Consider the following 16,273-nt stretch of genomic DNA (forward strand, 5'->3'; position numbering starts at 1 on the left):
AGATTGGGCACAGTTGATTATTACCTCTGGAAAGAGGCGACTGAAGTTGAAGGACAAATTAGTTCAGCGTCTGAGCAACTACTGCAGACTTGTTGGAAGTGAGCCGCCCCTCCCCCACCCCTTGTGTAAAGTCCTTAATTGGTAGATGTGCAGACAAGTGAGGGAGCAATCCCTCTGTGCGCGCGCACACCCACACACACCCACTCAAATGCAAAAACAGACCATTTCAAAGACCTTGGCACTGGTCCTGAATTAGATCCCCTTCCAATTAAACTTTTTTCCCATATCAGGACTGTCTAACTTGGTGGTAGGAATCTCTATGCCATCCTTACTCCGTGAACCTGACTAATGATGTCCACTAGGACCTGCACTGGCTGGGAGGATGTGAACTGCTACCCCCTGCTGGTGCTCAGACAAAAAATGTTTATACACTCATAATCAGGGGCCTGCAGGGCCATTCACAAACAATCTGAGAATACTTTCAGAGAGATCCTAAGTTCACCTAAACATTTCTAGCAAGGAGTCTTAGTTTAGGAATAATTTATGAAAAATTCTTAGAGCAACTCTGAGCAAGGAAAGGACATAAACTTTTATCACAGTGAGGAGGTGCGGTATGATGATGTATTCTTTTACAAGGCCATACCATATAAATAAATTATAATGTGCATAGAATGGACAGGGAAATCGATAGGCCTAATCACAGAATTGAGTCTCTATTAATATTATTACTTTGTGTATTAAACATCTTTGTTGAATCAATGGAAAGCAATGCTTTAATAGTCGGCCAGAAAATGTTTGAAAACACAGGCCTGCAGTATTCACATTGCTGAGTGTTGTTGTAATTATTTCTATCTGTTTATTTATGATGCTGATAATTTTAATACTTAAGTTTATTAAGGGCGAGGAGGGGGTCTGTGATTGCTGGCCAGTGCTATATAAGTAGGTGTTGGTGTGTAAATCTAAATCTAATCACTCTGCTGATGGAAGGACAGACTCAAATCATCACTGCTGCGCCGCTGCATTTCCCCAGTTGCCAAATATCTTATAGTGTTATGATCACTTTCATTTCTGGCGTCACAGCGTTGGGTGGGAGATGTGAGAGCATCTCTAATGAGATCAACCTCAAACATTATCCCTGTGCAATCTAATCTGTGGTGTTTCACTAACTCACTGTCATTCAACGTTTGGAGAACATTTGTCCTACCTCTTTGTCTTTCTTCCATTTTCTCCTCTGCTTAAGAAACTCTTGAGCCTCTTAAAAGTCCTCCTCATCCTCAGTTTTTCATCCTTAGGAGCTCTCTTAGGGGGCAAGATGCTCTGTGAATTAAAATTTATTAGGATCTAGTTTTAAGTGTAAGGGAGAAATTCTTAGAAAATAGTTCATAATTCTTTTCTTAGAATTTCAGACAATGAACCATAGAAATTGAATGGGCATTCAGTTTCTATGAGCATCTCTTTGAACTAGGAGGCTCTATGAATACACCCCCAGGAATACAGCAAGAACAAAAGTAAGAAGCATTATGAAGCCACTGCAAATTTTCCTCTTTGATTTCCATTCATTCTCTCCTGAACATGGGCCAGGCAGCTTGCATGGGCAAATCATACACAAGGCAACCAGGAGGCTGAGGGCTATACTGAATCTACTTTTAGGAGTTTCTAACAGCATCTGTAAGGCAGAAGGTAGTGCAGTTTGGGTCTGGGTCTCAGATCCTGTCAGTAAAGCATTTGTGAGAGTCAGTTCATGAGGCTGGGACTCCACCGGCTGTCCGCTGACAGGGCAGGGTAAATACAATTGTCCAAGCAGGCCGTGTCACACTCAAACGCACAGACTACTTCCCTGCAATCTCTCCCTTGAGATCTCTGACACGTACTTAATGCATGGTAAACAAGCTGGGTCACAGTTTATCCACTGGACTTTGAGGCTAGGAGAAACAGACACGTCTGAGGATGGAGGGTAAGGACCAAAACAAGTGCACACAAAGAAGCTTCACCTCACTTTCACCTGGAGTAGTAAATCAATTTCTTACAGATTAGCTTTCCATCTCAGTGTCACTGCAGGAAGTGCAACCATGCACAAGAATTACAGAAGTGTGTGAAGTATGACCCTTAACTTAAAGATTCTCAGGTGAATTTAAGTCCTCACCACAATATAAGAAGTGAATTTATACCGACATGGCTTATTTCTGGAGCCATTTAATTAATTAATGAGCAAAGATTAGCCACAGGTGACTGACAGATTATATACATTAAACATAAATGATGTGTATCAACAAACGCAGTCGAGATTTTGCTGTAGTGTGATTTATTTTTTAAATGGACACCAGAGACTGCTGACTTAACACAAAGAAAGTCTTTATACAATATACACATTTTCACAAGTAGTTCTGCAATCATGAGGCTCTGCTTTTGAAGAGATCGAATTGAGAAAACAAGTTTATTTTTAGTCAGCCATGCGAAAAAGCCCAACTCAAAAGCAGCAGAGACAGTCCGTAAAGTTCATGTCAGAGGCAGTAGGTTTCCTCAGGTAACTCTCCCAGGAGTTCATCCAAGTCGTCATCTGCACAACAAAGAGAGGTCAGACCACAGGGCAGTGTTCACAACTCACCTTTATGTGAACCCACTAAAGGCTGGTTAACTACAACAGTTTACCTTCCAATACTTGTTACTGACCAAAATAACTAGTTTAGTTCAACATTTTTGTAGGAATAGAAAACCTACCTGTTCCCAGTGCTGATTTTTATGTAGAATCAGATGCACTATTTTTTTCCCCTTACAATTTCCCCACTCAGTTAAACAATGGATCAACAGATTAAACAGACTCAAATTAAAAGGAAGTTAGAATTAAGTTAGAGAGTTATCCTCCTTCACTGTTTCAATCTTTCATTTTTCAAGTTATGAAATGCAGACAACAGCAAAACAGCCAGGAGGGAGAAAAAGTTTACTCAAGTTTAAGTTGCTCCCACTTTGTTTGGAGCAGTATAACAAGCAGCCAAGCAAGAGCCTGTGTTGATAGGGAGCTATTGTTTTCCTTTGGTGTGACTGGCTCCTGGTGAGACTGTGCGTTCGGCGGTCAGTGGAGACAAAGTTTGAAAACAGAAAAAGATCAAAAACTGTCTACGTGACTCATTCAAAGGTTATCTTGTCTCAGACAGTTCGGTGGGTGTCTCTCACCAGTTTATCCTCCGACGCATTTGCCTGGTGGTGAATTCCGACCAAAAAAACAGGATGTAAACCAGAGTTATTGTTTTGTATTTTTCATTAGTATTTATTTTTATTTCATTTTTAATTTTTGTTTTCAGTTCAGTTTAGTTTCGGTTAGCTTCCAGAGTGGGTTTGCTCATTCAATTTTGCTCATTCATCTATTTTTAAAAAATGTTTAGATTCTGTAGAGTTTTTATTAGTTTCCGTGTAGGTTTTAGTTGTTTTTTTTTAGTGTGTGTGTGTGTGTGTGTGTGTTTATAAATAATATGGGAGGGTGTTTGTCAGGGGCAAGATTTAAGATGTTCAAAATAGGTATTACAATACAAACACTTGGTGAAGGCAGTTGACTGCCGGTCATATGGACGTCTCAGTCTCAGTAAACACCAGCACCGACTCCTCACGCTTGTTGTGTTGACAAATTTGACCAAACTGACAAAGATTAAAACTAAAGACATTTCATATATATATTAACTAAAAAGTTTTTTTCCACATTTAGTTTTAGTTGCAATAACCTTGACGTAAACACAGAGGAAAACAAACATTCTCTCTCTCTCTCACTGTCTCTCTGTAACAAGGAACCCCACCTGCATCCCAGCCCTGGTCCTGTGGGGCCGGTGTCCCGGAGGAGCCGGCTCTGGAGTCCACAGGGACTTGTGCTGTTTGACCAGCCTCCCTGCACTGTCCCTCCTCTTGCTCCTCTTCCTCGTCCTCGTCAAACACCAGCTGCATGCGAGACACAGGGCCCACCGGGCTGCTGGGAGGCTGAGCGGGTGAATGCAACACCGACTCCTAAAATGAAAACAGAAACAGCTTTATTGGCCAAGTGTGCTTATGCATGCAAGGAATTCGTGTAAGCATCTCATACTTACACTAAAAAGAGAGGCAACAAAAAAAAGAAACAGAGGATAATTAGGAAGAACAAACAGAATACTGGAGGTGCGTATGTAGGCACACCAGGGTATACTGTAAATATACAGAATGTTATGTCTGAATAATTTATAATCAATATGCAGCAGCTGTGTATGCATTTACAATTGTACATTTATATTGTATATCTGATTTAACAAAAGGTGGTGCACATCAGAGACATGTAAGTGAGAGAAGACAGTCTATCAGTCAATCAATCTTTTCTCACAAGTGTGCATGATGTTCTACGTGTGAGGTCTGTAAGTGTTATGCTGAGGGTGGGTTGGGGTTACGAACAGTCTGTTTTCCTGGACTCGGACACAGGACTGTCTATAATCATACTACACAAGGGACAGAGGGCTATTTTCAAAGTGTCATAGTTTTGGTGCACATTGCTCTATAGCATTTGCCAGAGGTGAGGAGTTCAAACAGACTAAGTACATCCTCTGCTGGGCATTTTTGAGGATGGAGTTGATGTTGGTCTCCCATGTCAGGTGTTGGGAAATGGTAGTTCCCATGTTGCAGTAACTATTACACCCCAAAACATTGGTACAAGCTACACTGAGGGTAATTTTTTTATGTGATGTGTGGTGTCTGAGAATTGCTGCTTGACACTGTGGCCTATTGACGGCACTGTGGTGGGTCAATCAGTTTCAATTTGTGGATGCAAGAACGCATTATTCCTCGTCAAATGTGACCCTCCAGTATTCAAGATATTGACTGTGAACCTCAGGGCTCCACTGGCCTGATGGTGGGCCAGTGAGATCTATATTCAAAATGTTGGACCTGTGACAAAATCAATCATTCTCCTGAGTTTCATCCAAAACAGCAAGGGCTCAGAAATTTCACATGACGGTCAGAGAAACCCCAGTCATAGTCCCCTCCCTGATGTTCCATCATGGGGGACAAAAACAACATTTTTAGGGGACAGTTCACAGCTTGATAGAACATTTCTAAGTGACAGATTTCATTTTTGGCAAAATGTAATCGTGTTTTTCTGTTTTTTGGCATGTCACTCACCAGGGCCAGCGGCGGGAGCTGAGTGGAGGACAGACTGACTCCATCGGGGGGGTAGATCCTCAGCAGGTTGTTGGGCGTGACATTCAAGTAATGGTTCCGATGGGAGGGGGAGAACACACCCACCTTCCCACAGAGCAGGCAGACACAACACACGTCACGTGAAAAAAATCTATCAAAGCTGAAATAAAACCACACTGCAAACTAGTTTAGCTTCAGGCTTTGTTAAAATGGATGATATGCCATTGTGGGTGAAGTGTTAGTTCAAACTGATTAGCACTGTCATCATCTTGGACCCAACAAAAAGGCGTTTGTGTAGCCAGTCTTACTTGTTTGAGCAGCAGCACCGCTCCAGGCTTGAGCTCCCCCAGTCTGTCCTCAAGGAGGCGCCGATGCACTGTTCCCTGAATCTCCCCTTAGGTCAAAACATACATAAGAGGTGAACAGTCAGGGCTTGTAGAACATTCCTGTAATGCCACCAAATTTTTTTTAAAAAGTGTAACAATGTGAACAACTTTCCACCTCTATTGGTTTTAGAATTGATACATATCGATTATCTTTTTAATCAACATCAGATGGCATAAATAATGTACATCAAAGAAAAGTCATAATCACCTATCCATACTGCTTTTTTGTTTAAATGGTTACAAATTCATCGTATACACAGTAACTTCTTCCTTGTTTGGTTTTTCTTTAGTGGCTATTAGTATCAAATGATATAATGTTAAAACCTCCGATAAAATATCAATCAGAGAAGGTATACAGAATTTCATTCATTCATCTTCTAAACCGCTTATCCTCACTAGGGTCGCGGGGGGTTGCTGGAGCCAATCCCAGCGCTCATAGGGCGAAGGCAAGGAAACACCCTGGACAGGTCGCCAGTCCATCGCAGGGCATATACAGAATTTATGATTTGAAATATATATTTAAACACATTCATCATCTTTTAAAGGCCTCAAATGAACATAACTGAAGACATTTCAACACACCTGACCCTTGCGATGTAACCTTGTGATCGCAAATGTTCACTGATGATTAGTATCTGTATTTAACCTGATTGGTGATGAATGTACAGCCATTGTATGGTGTAAAATGCTTCTGGAAATAACTGACTGCTGGAGTAATAGCTTCACATCAGGGTGGGAGGTGTGTTATTGACTGAATAGCCCCTTTGTGGTCTCAGAGGCACACAATATCCACTCGCTGCAAATACCTATCCACTGCATGTGAACGCTAATAAGCACTTAAGGCCAGTGCTGAGTGCAACATCTACTCTTGAGTGTTCATAATCAGTGCAACTCATGCCGCTCGCTCTCTGGAGGCCAAGGCAACCGGCTTAGCTTAGCTGTGCCTGTGGATCAGCGAGAGTGGGGGAAGACTTGAGACGCTGCAAAGCTGAGGAGACAGAAAAGGAAAAGAAAGAAAGGATGGAAGAGAGATAGAAGGCCCCCGGCACACAGAGCAGGACAGATGTGCTCCACTGAACGGGATGCTGAATGTGTGTGTGTGTGTGTGTGTGTGTGTGTGTGTGTGCTTTTGTGTATGTGTCTGTGTGTAATCAAGCATATTATGGCTGCTGAACTCTGTTCCCGTACCATGTGGAGCTCAATCAGGCAAGTTCCCAGTGAAATGTCAAATGTGAAGCAAAGAGCACAGAGCTCCTTTTTCTCTTTTACTCACCATTGGTTGCTCCCCCTCCCTCTGTCTCTCAGACACACACACACACACACATTTTATTATCCTACTGAACAGAAGAAGCCAATACAACTAGTTATTAGGGGGGCAAGTGTGTTTTTACTTACTTGTGGCTGTAGCAGTTGTCTTATACACACAGGGAAGGCAGTGTTCCATGTGAGAGTGTATGCTTGTTTCTACAGTGAGCCTAATTTAACAGCTAGGGGTGTGTGTGCACTACCTGTTGGGTCTTTAAATACAGCCTTGGCATCGGTGTATGTGTGGACAATGCTCTTCAGCAGCACAGCCATGTTGGGGACTTTGTTTTTTGCCAGCTGTTTCAGGGCAGCCTGGGTAGATGAGGGACAAAATAACAATATGGGACAATTTATTTGCTCAAAGGTGTAAATCACTATAACACAGACAGAGTTCACTAGTGCTGCTGATCAGTACTACTAAATCTGCTGTTACTGTGATGGCTGTTAAATTCAAGCTCTCAAAACAGCCAAGCTGGCACAGCCTCTTTGTTTTGGGAGAAATTCCCTCCCTTCCCAAACACATATGTAGCCAGACTGATGCAGGCTGTGTGGGGCAGCACTAGCCTGCAGAGCCTGGTGTTAGCCAGGTTAATAGTACACATGCAATTCAAGCTGCTGAATGCCCAGACTTGTTCAGTCAGTTTGGAACAACATCCATGGATCGAATTTTACATTTGTTGTTCAGATAGGCAACATCTGTTGTGTGTAGCTCCCCTTAGCCAAACACTACTATAGTAACTGTTTTCTCCTTCATTCTTTTCCTACTTATTACTGCAAATAGCAGAGCATTATGATTTTCTGTAGCCTACATGTATCAGAAAACATGTTTGCCTCGTTTCCCATGGCTTTTGCTTGACACTTGTGGGGTTAACTCGTGTTGTGGTGCAAAAACATTGCCTTTATGGTAATTGAAATAATATTCAGTTTATAATTCCTGATCTCTTGAGTCTGGATACAGACTCAATAGCTGCTTCATGGTGCTAAAGCATAATAAAATTACATACTGCAACTAGGGATATACCGTTTTATCGGTGGGATATCATATTGGCCAATATTGGTCCTGTTGACTTCTGTCGGCCCATTGGCCAATAAGATGACTCACAGATGGCAGTGGCCCATATTCATCCGTCCATTTGAGTCCAGGGGTTGACAAAATGTGTTAGGGATGGACAAACAGTCTCCCGTAGGACACTTCAGGGATTTTATTATCATTACAGTTTTTTATTATCAATGTATGTAAACATCATTACTCAGAAGAACACTGGCAAGCTTATACTCTGATTATGAGAAACCTGGGTAAAATACCTGGCTTATTTCCCATATTACTGCATTGTGAAAACATTTTACTCTTCTGATTTTTGGTTTTCACCCTCAGCAAAAACCCAGAGCTGTTGAGGGTTTATGGGTACATTTGGATGTCAATAAAAACAGCGGTGGGCTGTACTTGCAGCTGGGCTCATCATTTCTTTTCCCTGTGTTAGAAGTACCGTGCTGTTGTTCAGTCAAGGGGGAGTGAGGAATATTCTGTGAGTTCGTTTATTTGTGTCAACAGGGATTCTCATTGCAGGGCAGCCAAGGTTCATGTAAACAGCTTAACCCAGCTCTTGGCCATACTGTGGCTGAAAGCTGGGTTCCTCCATGCATTTAAACACAGCCAGTGGCCCACAACAACAGTAAGCACCGTACCACTCAACATCTTTCTATTAAACACTGATGAATTATTTCTAGGGAGCTGCCTTCCAAGGTGACGTATGGAAACAGTGGTGTACCACCAGAGTCACCATTAGAGTGACTGATGAGTAATACTGTTAATAATTACAACAAACACTTCCAGCCCAGCTCTGTCATTTGTCCTGATTATGCCAATGCACCTCCAACATTGCCATGCCGTCTGATGGTGTATGAATAAAAAATAAATCGCCCCATCCAAGTAATGATGCATACATTACAGGGCTGCTTGTGCACTTCTCCAGTGGGTAACTACACTGAATTATCTTTCACACAACAAAAGGCAGAGCTGGACAGTAACAAAGCACATTTACTTGAGCACTGTACTTATGCTAGGTACAGTTGAGGGGTATGTGGGAGTTTACTGGAGTATTTCCATTTCTAAGACTTGATATTTTTACTGCACTACATTTCAGAGGAAAACATTGCTATTTTTTCTGCTGTACATTTATCCAAGTGATGTACTAGCCTAATTCATTATTAATCATTGATGTGACTTTTGAATTCTGAGCCTCATGACTACATTTTACATGTTCAGACTGCAGAGTACAGTTTTACATTCAAAACATACAATACGCTCATTAAATATGATACATTGTTAGAGTTTATATTCCCTTATATTCTCAACACCATATGGAGTAGTTAGACCTGAAGCCATGTGGGCCACATGATATCGGACAAGATGGGTTTCTTGGTTTATTTGTTTGTTTGTTTGTGTGTTTGTTTTTTAATTCAAACCTCATTAAAATCATTTCTGGCTTCATTTAGAATCCCATTTTGGAAAAGGAGATGCATCATGGTGCTTCAAGGCTTGGACTGGGCTGAAGCCAGAGAGAAGACTCACCACAGTTCCTCAGTATTAAAGTGACTGGTGAAATTATGCACTATGAAATTCAAAATCAACATGTTAAGGAGGTTTGTGTTAACAAATATAATGAAATAAAAAGGCAAACCTCCTTCTTTAAAACATCAGTAACTTAACACCCTTACGGGGATCAATCTTCAGAATGAATTCTTTCACTTTTGATACTAAAGTATATTTTACTATAAATACATCTATACTTTTACCTAAGTAAAAATTTGAATGCAGGACATTTATTTTTAATGCAGCACGGTACTGCTACTTTCAGCAGAAGATCAGAGCAGGACCACTAATAAAAAGATGTGTGGTGTAGCTTAACAGACTGCTTTATTAAAAAAAAAAAAAAAAAAAAAAGACAAAACAAAGGTTACCTTGCGAAGCACCATGACAACACTGTAGGAATGCAGGAAGCATGAGGGGTTCCTTTCATCCAATCCCATTTCTGCCTTCATCACCGCCCAGGGACCACCACTGAATTCATCTTCCTCAGTCTGGGAGCTGGGAGGCTGCAAATGAAGTTTACAATCAAGTACACACTATTTATGCACTGACAAAGATTATGGCCACATCTTTGATGTGACTTCTGAATTCTGATTCTCGAGACTGGATTTTATAAGTTCACACTGTTTGGACTGAAAATGTCTGTCGCGTATGTGCTGTGGCTGTATTTTTTTTACATCTAGATGATTACTTTTCCCCACTCCCCCCCTCAACCGCTTTAGATTGCTTGCATGGTCACTGGAGCTAAATTACATCCAAACTATGCAAAATTCAGATCACACCACAAGCCTGACCACTTCCATGTCTGCTTTTGAAGGTCCAGCAGCAATGTGAGCAAAATCTTAATGCGTCTGGGAGTGTTTGGAAGATCAAAGTCACATTGAACTGACAAGCATAACTGCAATCAGAGAAATTCTTCATGACCTGTCCTGCACTGTTAAAATGAGGTCAGCTATGCCTTTACCATGACACTGATTTTGACATACAGTACAGGCCAAAAGTTTGGACACACCTTCTCATTCAATGCGTTTTCTTTATTTTCATGACTATTTACATTGTAGATTCTCACTGAAGGAATCAAAACTATGAATGAACACATGTGGAGTTATGTACTTAACAAAAAAAGGTGAAATAACTGAAAACATGTTTTATATTCTAGTTTCTTCAAAATAGCCACCCTTTGCTCTGATTACTGCTTTGCACACTCTTGGCATTCTCTCCATGAGCTTCAAGAGGTAGTCACCTGAAATGGTTTTCACTTCACAGGTGTGCCTTATCAGGGTTAATTAGTGGAATTTCTTGCTTTATCAATGGGGTTGGGACCATCAGATGTGTTGTGCAGAAGTCAGGTTACTACACAGCCGACAGCCCTATTGGACAACTGTTAAAATTCATATTATGGCAAGAACCAATCAGCTAACTAAAGAAAAACGAGTGGCCATCATTACTTTAAGAAATGGAGGTCAGTCAGTCCGGAAAATTGCAAAAACTTTAAATGTGTCCCCAAGTGGAGTCGCAAAAACCATCAAGCGCTACAAACGAAACTGGCACACATGAGGACCGACCCAGGAAAGGAAGACCAAGAGTCACCTCTGCTTCTGAGGACAAGTTCATCCGAGTCACCAGCCTCAGAAATCGCAAGTTAACAGCAGCTCAGATCAGAGACCAGATAAATGCCACACAGAGTTCTAGCAGCAGACCCAACTCCAGAACAACTGTTAAGAGGAGACTGCGCCAATCAGGCCTTCATGGTCAAATAGCTGCTAGGAAACCACTGCTAAGGAGAGGCAACAAGCAGAAGAGATTTGTTTGGGCCAAGAAACACAAGGAATGGACATTAGACCAGTGGAAATCTGTGCTTTGGTCTGATGAGTCCAAATTTGAGATCTTTGGTTCCAACCGCCGTGTCTTTGTGAGACGCAGAAAAGGTGAACGGATGGATTCCACATGCCTGGTTCCCACTGTGAAGCATGGAGGAGGAGGTGTGATGGTGTGGGGGTGATTTGCTGGTGACACTGTTGGGGATTTATTCAAAATTGAAGGCACACTGAACCAGCATGGCTACCACAGCATCCTGCAGCAACATGCCATCCCATCCGGTTTGCGTTTAGTTGGACCATCATTTATTTTTCAACAGGACAATGACCCCAAACACACCTCCAGGCTGTGTAAGGGCTATTTGACCAAGAAGGAGAGTGATGGAGTGCTGCAGCAGATGACCTGGCCTCCACAGTCACCGGACCTGAACCCAATCGAGATGGTTTGGGGTGAGCTGGACCGCAGAGTGAAGGCAAAGGGGCCAACAAGTGCTAAACACCTCTGGGAACTCCCTCAAGACTGTTGGAAAACCATTTCAGGTGACTACCTCTTGAAGCTCATCAAGAGAATGCCAAGAGTGTGCAAAGCAGTAATCAGAGCAAAGGGTGGCTATTTTGAAGAAACTAGAATATAAAACATGTTTTCATTTATTTCACCTTTTTTTGTTAAGTGCATAACTCCACATGTGTTCATTCATAGTTTTGATTCCTTCAGTTAGAATCTACAATGTAAATAGTCATGAAAATAAAGAAAACGCATTGAATGAGAAGGTGTGTCCAAACTTTTGGCCGGTACTGTATGTTTTTTGTTATGGTGCAGGTCTAAGTGCTGACCTCATTATGAGATGATAATGGTGGGAGGAGGATTGGAAATTACTGTTGGACCTAACATAACAGAACATCTGCAGCAAGAGGCACCTAACTAGATCAACACTTAATGGATAATTACATCAAGAGAATTGTTTGTTGTCTTGTTATGTAAGAAAGAGCTAAAACTTGACATAAGCCTGAAATGAAAATGAGTTTTGTGCATATCCTTGTCTTCTCAGTTTTCTCACATTACCTGGTTTGGCAGACGAGCCACAGCACCGTGGGCAGGAGTCTGGGGAACAGACACCACTATGTCATCCAGGCTCTGGCCCTGAGGCTGAGAGAGAAGAATTAAAATATCATGTCACCATGGTGTAAAAAGAAGCACATAACCAACCAGCTTCTTTGACAGTTATCTCATCAGAACATAGACTACAGATTCACAGAGGAGCACTACAAATTCTGACAAAAGAAAGCTCATGCATTTCAAGAGATTCCATATTATAAAGTTTATGATATTGTTTTCAGATATATTATTTGAAGTTGCTTTGAATTGAATGATGGGAAAAGTAAATGCCTATACATTTTGGAGCATAGTATGACTGGGCCTTTAGTCCTAACAATAGTGGGCCTGATTAAATGAGGACACCAGGGGCCTCATGTATAAAGACTTGCGTGGATTTCCTACTAGAAAATGGCGTACGCTCAAATCCAGAAAACAGCGTACGCCCAAAAAAATCCAGATGTATAAATCTGTGCGTACACATGAATCCAAGCACATTTCCTTTGAACATCCCGATCAACGTGGAATTGAGCGCACATGTTGGCGTACCTGACCCCTCCCTTTCCACGCCCCCATTTAAATATGCAAATCATATTTAAATGAGCCCGGCACCTGAGATTGCCCTCTCTGCATGATCAGAAAACTACAACCCTTGACATGAATAAGACCGAAAAAAGAGAAATTTCACGGAATGTGAATTAGAGACGTTCCTCACTGAAGTGTAGGTGTGCAAAGATGTTGGCACGCTGTCCAACACGAAACGCAAGAGGAGTGAGCGGGAGAGTGTGTGGGGCTGTCGGTGCTGTGGGGTCGGAAAGGCGCACACAGGCTGAATTAAATGCATTGGTGAATACGTGAATTCTGTGTCCTTGCCTCTTTTAATTGGTTGAAATCAAATGTTGCCGGGCCGAATGGCCTCCCGGGTAAGATGTGAATTCATTAATTGCTTGTTAATTTTATACACCACTTACACGGATCTAGTTGTAAATAAATGCAGAAGTGCGCCGGGGAAAAGGTGAGGATGATTAAGACATTTCACACTTTACGCACGGGTTTATTAATATTATTTTTTAGCAGTTCTGCTTAATTTGATAGTCACAATAGAGATAAACAGGGGACGACATGCAACAAAGGAGCTGAGGCCGGATTCGAACCCCGGTCGCTGCGATCGGGACTGAACTTTGGTGTACGGTACGCGCTCTTGGCCGGTAAGCCACCGGGGCGCCCGACGCACGGGTCTATTGACATGAGGACTTCACACACAGTGACAATCAGAAAGCTCTGAAGCTGTAGTTTAACCAGCAAAAAACAGCAAGTCACTAACTTGAACCACAGACTGGTACTGATGCTGTGAAGACACGATCATATTTGGGGGCGCACATGCTCAATGCGCATGAGGGGGCTTAATATTAGGACAATTAAACAAATAAATTATTTACTCACCAAGAAGCCACCTATCGCGCACAGTGCCAGTTTGTAGTCTGCTCCCTCAGAATGTATGAATCGTGCGTTGAACCAGGCCACAGCACCGGTATTTTCATCACTTTGAGATGCGGGTGTATTAATTGTTCATCAGTTTTAATTGTTCATGTGTCTGGGACGAATTGTTTTCATATTATCAACAGTTTCCCAGCATCACCTCTAAGTGTCGCCAAAGGAACAATAGCTGTAGAAACGTGCGTACGCCAGCTATGAAGTTGGCGTGAGGCACCGCACATTTCCACGCTCATTTCACTCTTTATACATCTGAACCTTGCCGTGGAAAAGGGCGTACGCCACGTTTTTGTGCGTACACACGCTTTATACATGAGGCCCCAGCTCCTCTGATTCACAGAGGATGAAGTCAGTTAGAAGAGGCTTTCAGGTTCATATGCTGCAAACCAGCCTGATCAGAAATATTTCAGGAATTCTTCAGTGAGGGGAACTGGACCAGGTCCAGTTGAGACAAAGAGTGAATGTCAAACAGCTTTTTTTTTTTTTTTTTTTTTTTTTAAAGATATGACTTATGAAAATAAAACTTTTAACTTAACCACTCAAACAAGATCAAATTCTAACAATGTCTTCCTAAAATATTTTTGATCTTACATGTATGTAAACGAGTCAAGTCTTAATTCCTATTCCATGTACTTGGACAACTCTGAGTTTAACTATCATTTAAGGTAAATATTGTGAAAACTGATAAATGTAGCAATATCAACTCGGTGTAGCCAAGATTCAGCTATAGCCCATTTGAGACTCATGGCAGAGGGACAGACCAGGTGCATCAGTGTGCCTGGATGAGACTAACCTGCTGTGGCAGGAGCCCGGCAGGGCCTGGGAAACGACGGGTCCTGGGCTGCTGAGGGGCAGGGCGAGGCCTCTTCCTGGGAAGCTTACTGGATGCAGACACCAACTGGACCAGGTGATTGGTGAGGACCGGTGTGTGAATGGGACGAGGGCTGAGGCCGGGGCATGTCACGGAGGAAGATGCTGGGGATATGGAACCAAACAAGCTGCGACCCTGAGGGGAAGGTGCTGGAGTTGTGCACGGCCTCTGTGGCTGCTGGGACTCTCTGACTGGTCTGGGAAAGGGACTGGAAATGTGGGAAGTGGCAGTGAGGCCAGGGAAAACACCAGGGCTCTGGGCAGGGGCTGAGAAGCACACAGGACGGGGGGCTGGAGATGGTGCGGGGAGAGAAGTGGATGTTGGAGGAGGTACATTACGAGCAGACAAGCCAGGTGTGTGGCATGGAGTGCTGAGCTCTCTCAGACCCCTGCCAGGTAGAGTCTGAGTCCCTCCACAAGCCGGGGGCCGCAGCTTTTTGGATAACAATCCAGTCTCAGTGGTGGGTGCAACTGGGAACGGAGCTGGGGGCTGAACCGGCTGTGGGAGGTGGCCTCCCACGCCCATCTGTGGATCGCACTCATCCAAGTCTGCCAAGTCAACATCCCAATCATCAAAATCATCCTGTGCCACACAGGCTTTCTGAAGCCCTTCAGTGTCAAAGCAGCTTTGCTGTGATGCCAAATTAGTCTGAGCATTATTTAGTACAGGGGGACGGAGGGAGTGCGGTTGGGTGGAGGCGGGTTGCCTCAAACCCAGAGCAACAGTTTGTCCAACAGCAGTCTGCATGCTGTTCCCTGATCCGGTGCCATTACAGAGGGCAGCTGAGCTCTCTCCAGTTTGCTGAAGGGAATTTTCTTCCTGCTCTGTGTGAGCAGCAGAGGAAGCCCGCAGCGCACAGGATGATACAGCAGCTGCCACTTTGGCGGGTCCAGACGCTGCTGGGCCAGCCCAGTCTGTCCCGAGCAGGTCCTAAGGAACGAACACACACACACACACACACACACACACACACACACACACACACAGTGAGACGCAGGGAGAACAGAAGGAGAACCATTATGCTGCAACATGTTAGAAGCACAGTGAGAATTAAGTAACGAGTGAAATCAGGTGTGTTGAAGTCTGAAGGGATCACCTCATCATCAAAGTCTTCGCCAATGCTGAACAATCCATTTAATTTGCAGGTCTGTAACACAGGTTGTAACACGATAGTAAGACGTATTTGGAGCATTTACAGCACATACATACCAAGGAACTGAACGCATATGCTCAGATTTATCGAGGCAAAACTCTGCAGCGCAGCCTAACTGAAGTCAGAGAGTTTAGCTAGCTAGCTGCACTGGTTTACTTACCATCGCAGTCATGAGATTTCGCGGTGACAGCCGCTTTTTGATCAGTTTGAACAGGAACACAGTCAGTCATCCACTGTCATGTAACAATTAGTGCATAATCACATTCTTTCTTGATAACTTAAATTTGAAAATATAACGCCGATAAACAACGGCAATGGAAAAACTTCATGGTTGGCTGTGCTGCTTGGCGCCGCCACGTTCAAGCAGGACGTAGTGACGCAATCAATATTTATTGTCCGTACGTAGCAAGAGGATTCGC

The 16,273-nt window shown here is 43.0% G+C and overlaps 1 protein-coding gene across 1 annotated transcript; it reads right to left on the reverse strand.

The window, feature by feature from the left end:
- Positions 1-2,285: 2,285 nt before the first annotated feature.
- Positions 2,286-16,256, reverse strand: hrob (homologous recombination factor with OB-fold). Its single transcript, XM_030058883.1, has 10 exons — positions 16,015-16,256; positions 15,798-15,848; positions 14,624-15,631; positions 12,307-12,390; positions 9,798-9,932; positions 7,040-7,148; positions 5,454-5,539; positions 5,128-5,250; positions 3,786-3,990; positions 2,286-2,557 (listed from the first exon to the last, which is right to left on the reverse strand). The coding sequence occupies exons 1-10, from the start codon at positions 16,024-16,026 to the stop codon at positions 2,502-2,504; spliced, it is 1,869 nt and encodes a 622-aa protein (XP_029914743.1). The 5' UTR covers positions 16,027-16,256; the 3' UTR covers positions 2,286-2,501.
- Between the last annotated feature and the right edge of the window lie 17 nt (positions 16,257-16,273).

Source organism: Myripristis murdjan, chromosome 8 (genome assembly GCF_902150065.1).
Source record: "Myripristis murdjan chromosome 8, fMyrMur1.1, whole genome shotgun sequence".
Taxonomy (NCBI): Eukaryota; Metazoa; Chordata; class Actinopteri; order Holocentriformes; family Holocentridae; genus Myripristis; species Myripristis murdjan.